Here is a 4,963-nt window from a genome sequence, read left to right as displayed (position 1 = left end):
TGTGGAACCAATGTTTGATTATCACGGTTTCGATGAAGGGTATAACATTGACTCACTTGAAGACATTGGGATGATTGAATTTTGGAACATCAGGGATGAAGATGTATGTCATTTTCACTTTTCTGATGTCGACATTGCATTTGAGTTCTACAATAGATATGCAAGGACAAGAGGCTTTAGTGCTCGGAAGAACAGGACTAGGAAGAGTCGTGCGGGCGCACTTAAGTTGAAGAATTTTGTATGTTATCGTGAAGGGTTTAGACTGCAAAATAATTACGGCATTGGAAACCTTAAGAGAAAACCTACACCCTAGACAAGGTGTGGCTGCAGTGCAATGATGGAGATTCGTGTAGATGCACCTAGTGGTCGTTGGTTTATTTCCTATTTTTCTGATGAACACAATCATCCGCTTCTGGATCCTCGGTTGACTGGATTTCTCCCTGGGCATAGATTCATGTCTGAGGCTGATATTGGCCACATGGTTAACATGAAAAAGGGTGGGATTAGTGTTGGGCAGATATATCGGGCATTAGCAAATCAGGCAGGTGGCTACGAGTATATCTCTTTCACGCAAAGGGACATGTACAATAAAATAGCAAAGCAGAGGCGCAAATTACCCGGTGATGCATATGCAGCTTTGAAGTATCTAGAAGATCAAGCAACAAATGACCCTTCTCTCTATTTTAATCATCACATGGATGCCGATGGTACTTTGCGCAATTTATTCTGGTGCGATGGTCTCAGTAGGGCAGACTACTCATTATTTGGTGATGTGCTGGCTTTTGATGCTACCTATAAGAGGAATAAATATATGTGTCCACTGGTGGTATTTTCTGGTGTCAATCATCACAATTAAACAATTATCTTTGCTGCTGCTTTAATTTGCGATGAGGAAAAAGACACATATAGGTGGTTGCTACAACAACTGAAAGTGGCAATGAATGGGAAAGCACCTGTTTCGGTGATCACGGATGGTGATTTATCAATGAAGTTCGCCATTGAGAAAGAGTTTCCTAATGCACATCATAGATTATGTGCATGGCATCTGATTCGCAATGCAACAAGTAACATTGGCAAGCCCCAGTTTACCTCCATGTTTAAAAAGTGTATGCTAGGCGACTATGAAATTGATGTATTTCGTCAAAAGTGGTTTGAAATGGTTGAGGAATTTGGTGTCGAAAACAAGAATTGGGTCCTAGATATGTATAAAAAGAGACATTCATGGGCAACTGCATATATAAGAGGGAAGTTTTTTGCTGGTTTCCGGACTACTTCTCGGTGCGAGGGATTAAACTCGATCATTGCAAAGTATGTCAACTCAAGGTACAATCTGGTTGAGTTCATTCAACACTTTAATCGTTGTGTCGACCATATAAGGTGGAAAGAGGTCCAGGCTGACCTCGCCTCTATGAATGGGAGACCCAATTTGCAAACCTGTTTTCAACAGTTAGAGAGGAGTGCTGCCAATGTTTACACCCTATCAATATTTCATATGTTCCAACCAATCCTTGTACGGGCTGCATCAATGAAGGTAATAAATATGAGGCAAACTGGCTCTTATGTGATTTACTCTGTCGCTTTAGACCGAACACCAAATGAGATGTGGCGTGTATTCTGTTGTGACATTGAGATGGAATTCAATTGTTCATGTATGAGAATGAAATCATTTGGCATACCTTGTGAACACATAATTTGCGTCTTGGTGCATGAAGATATAGAGGAGTTGCCAAGGTCATTAGTCTTGCCTCGGTGGACCAAGACTGCCAAAGTTGGTTTCCAAAATGCTCGAGGGCTTCATTGGGATTCTTTGATGCTAAGTCAATACGGTTGTTTGATGGATTGGTTTAGACAACTAGCCAACTTTGCTTGCCGAGATAACGAGAGATTTATCTTTACACGGAAAATGGCTATGAATTTGTTGAAACAATTTAAGGAGGAAGATGCTGCACAAAAAGAGTTGGTCAATGATGCAGATAGTGTAAGAGATGGTGTGCAAGTGGATAATTCTGGAGCTGGACTCGCAACCAATGATCTCGGACATAGCATGCCAAGGGACCCAAGAAAATGTAGGACAAAAGGGGGGGCTTCACAGTCCAATAAAAGAAAACATCGATGTGGACAGTGTGGCATGGAGGGCCACAATCGAACAACTTGTCGTATTCGTCGTGGCATCTCACAGTCAGAAGGCCGTGGAAATGACACATTTGATAATGACTCGGATGATCACATGAACATTGAAGATGACTCATTGGTAAGTATTTTTACCAATGAGGTATGACTAAGTTTTAATTGTTGCTTATCAGCTAGTACTAACAATATTATATGGCTGATATTGTAGGTATATGATGAGAATGCTTCGTACAGTAGCAATGAAGTGCTGTAATAAGGTATAGTTAATGGTTTAAGTTTTTGGTATTCTTTAATTTTTATTCTATTTGGGTTTGGTATTTGTTGTTTTCTTTGTCACATTGATCTATTCAAATATTCTGTTTCTTACATGTTAGACTATTGCTATTTACTATTATGAACCAAAGTTTGAAGTCCTACTTGGCTTTTCTTCTTCTGATATTGCATATCAAGATTAGGGACCAAAGTTAGAAGACTTGGAGTTTAACCTTTATTTTACTGCAATATACTTGCTATGCAGCCTATATTATGCTAGATTCTTTGCTGTGGACCATACAAAGGACGGAAATTTGTACGTGCTAGAGGAAGAAGGACTAGCAAAGGCTTCAGAGTTTCAGTTCTGGAGCTCAAAGATGGAGGATTTTTATTTTTATCATGTGACCGTTCTGTATTGTTTTCCTTCTTTTTGTGTCGTTAAAACAGTTCATTTTTAGTTCAGTTTTCCTTCCCTCAAAGGGGAAAAAGGATTGGAAGTCGCTCAACAATTTTGGTTTAAGGCTACCGTTCTATTGAACTCTATGAAAGGATTAATGAGTAGAAATTCATCATTTGCTCGTGATCGTTAACTTTGCTTGTCTAATTGATTATTTTTTAACTTGTTTTGACCATGAATTGTATTTTAATGTAAAAACACGTATATTTGTCGCACTTAAAGGCTATTCAGTTTTTTGAAGTACTTAGAACAGAAGGCATAAATACATAATTGCCAAAAGAACCCTACCTAGAATTTAGGAAGAATAATGGAGATTAAAATTTCTTTATGAAGTCGTGTATATTAAAATTATTATATATATATATATGTTGGTTAAATATTTTCATGTTCTCATTATTGAAAATAAATTCTAACAGATTTTGTTAGGGGGAACAACAGAAATCAATAAAATATAATTGGTCAATAAAAATTCTTATTCCCAAAATTAAGATTGACTCATACGTGAACTTTTTTATTATTTTTCAATATTTATTTAATTATATAATAATCAAATATATATTATATTTTGGTTAAATCAAATATATATGTATATATACTTGATATATTTAGTGAAATTAATAATAGATATTATGTTTTTATAATATTATATAATATTTTTATATTATATAATACTTTTTGGTTTCATAATAATTTATCTTGGTATAAATATAATATAATATTTGTAAAATTTAATTTTCAAGTGTAATGTTTAGAAAAATTTTGAGTATTTTTAATTAGGATCTTATATAATTTTCTTAAACAGAATTCTTACACTACTTTAATTTTATAATTAGGTCATCAGAAAACAAGAACCATATAACCGAATAATGAGCATGATTAGTGAACGAATCATTATTAACTAAATCTCAATAACTCAAGTACTTATGTTGTTTTAGTTGGAAATATATATTATCAGTTTATTTTTTTTTATGAAGAAGAGCTCATCATAGAAAAATTGAACAAAAATGAGATAAATAGCACTGATGATTCTGAGTTTTATTCAGAATTATATGTTTTTAGTAGGATAACGAAAAGGCGATACAAAACAATAGGAATAAAAAAGTTTTAATAAATAAATTCGTTTATTTTATTAAGTCTAACAAGAAGACATAAATAATTCTTCCCAATTTAAGTAAATATGCTATGGGTGTATCATAATCCACCATAATTGAAACCTCTCGTTAACATCTGCCCGTATCTTATTCCAATCTCCGGTGACGAAATCCAATGCTAAATACATTCTACTCCTTTCCTCGTGCAGCTGTAATTTATTTTACCAAACGTTAACACATGTATTAGTGTAATTAAAGAGCGAAACTGTTTATGTTAAAAATTACCTTTGGAGGGATCACAGGAGTGAATTCCTGTTGCACATCCATCCATTGCATAACCCATACAGCTGAATCATTGCTGTGTGAAAACGTATCATGCAATACAACATAAGAAAGTCGAAAACACAATATATATATATATATATATATATATATATATATATATATATATATATATATATTATATTAAATTAAATAACCAACAATTTGAATAATTACCTATTTGTGCACCTAGGAATACCTATTGCATTACCGACTTCCCAACCCTCGAAACTCACTATGTCTTGTATACCACATTTTGCGTACTTCTCTGATGATATTATTTCAGAAAGAGCCACTCCCTGAAATAATAGTGTGCTTTACTTGTTGAAGTAATGATACTATTAACTTTGTTTCTATAATAGGAGTACTTACTATATTTCTAATATGATGCTTGCGTGGTTCATCATCTTCAACCTTACAGTGAGAGTCTAAGTGATAAAGTATTTTGTCAGGAATGCTCATTACCATCAGATACCAGTGATCATTCTCCTTGATTGGGACATATATCTGTATCACAAATAGGATGTAAAATGTATTAGTCATCGTTTGAGTACTTTTTAGTATAATAAAATTACTCCAATAATTATCTTCAACGTACGAATTGAAGGTCTCGGGTTGGTGGCATATAATGGGCATATTTTTCCAGTAGGTCATGATCCTCCATATGTAACGACATGTCATCCTAGGAATGTTTGAGGACAATGGTTATTTA

General features: G+C 34.4%; 2 protein-coding genes across 2 annotated transcripts; both read left to right on the top strand.

The window, feature by feature from the left end:
* The first annotated feature begins 337 nt into the window (after positions 1 to 337).
* On the top strand, positions 338 to 856 carry LOC130976198 (protein FAR1-RELATED SEQUENCE 5-like). Its single transcript, XM_057900986.1, has one exon. The coding sequence runs from the start codon at positions 338 to 340 to the stop codon at positions 854 to 856; it is 519 nt and encodes a 172-aa protein (XP_057756969.1).
* An 81-nt stretch (positions 857 to 937) lies between these two features.
* On the top strand, positions 938 to 2,383 carry LOC130976188 (protein FAR1-RELATED SEQUENCE 5-like). The gene is made up of 2 exons (XM_057900976.1): positions 938 to 2,251; positions 2,339 to 2,383. Exons 1-2 carry the CDS (start codon positions 938 to 940, stop codon positions 2,381 to 2,383), a joined length of 1,359 nt encoding a protein of 452 aa, XP_057756959.1.
* Positions 2,384 to 4,963: the final 2,580 nt, after the last annotated feature.

This window comes from Arachis stenosperma, chromosome 1 (assembly GCF_014773155.1).
Source record: "Arachis stenosperma cultivar V10309 chromosome 1, arast.V10309.gnm1.PFL2, whole genome shotgun sequence".
NCBI lineage: Eukaryota > Viridiplantae > Streptophyta > Magnoliopsida > Fabales > Fabaceae > Arachis > Arachis stenosperma.
This window is presented reverse-complemented; position numbering and strand designations above follow the sequence as displayed.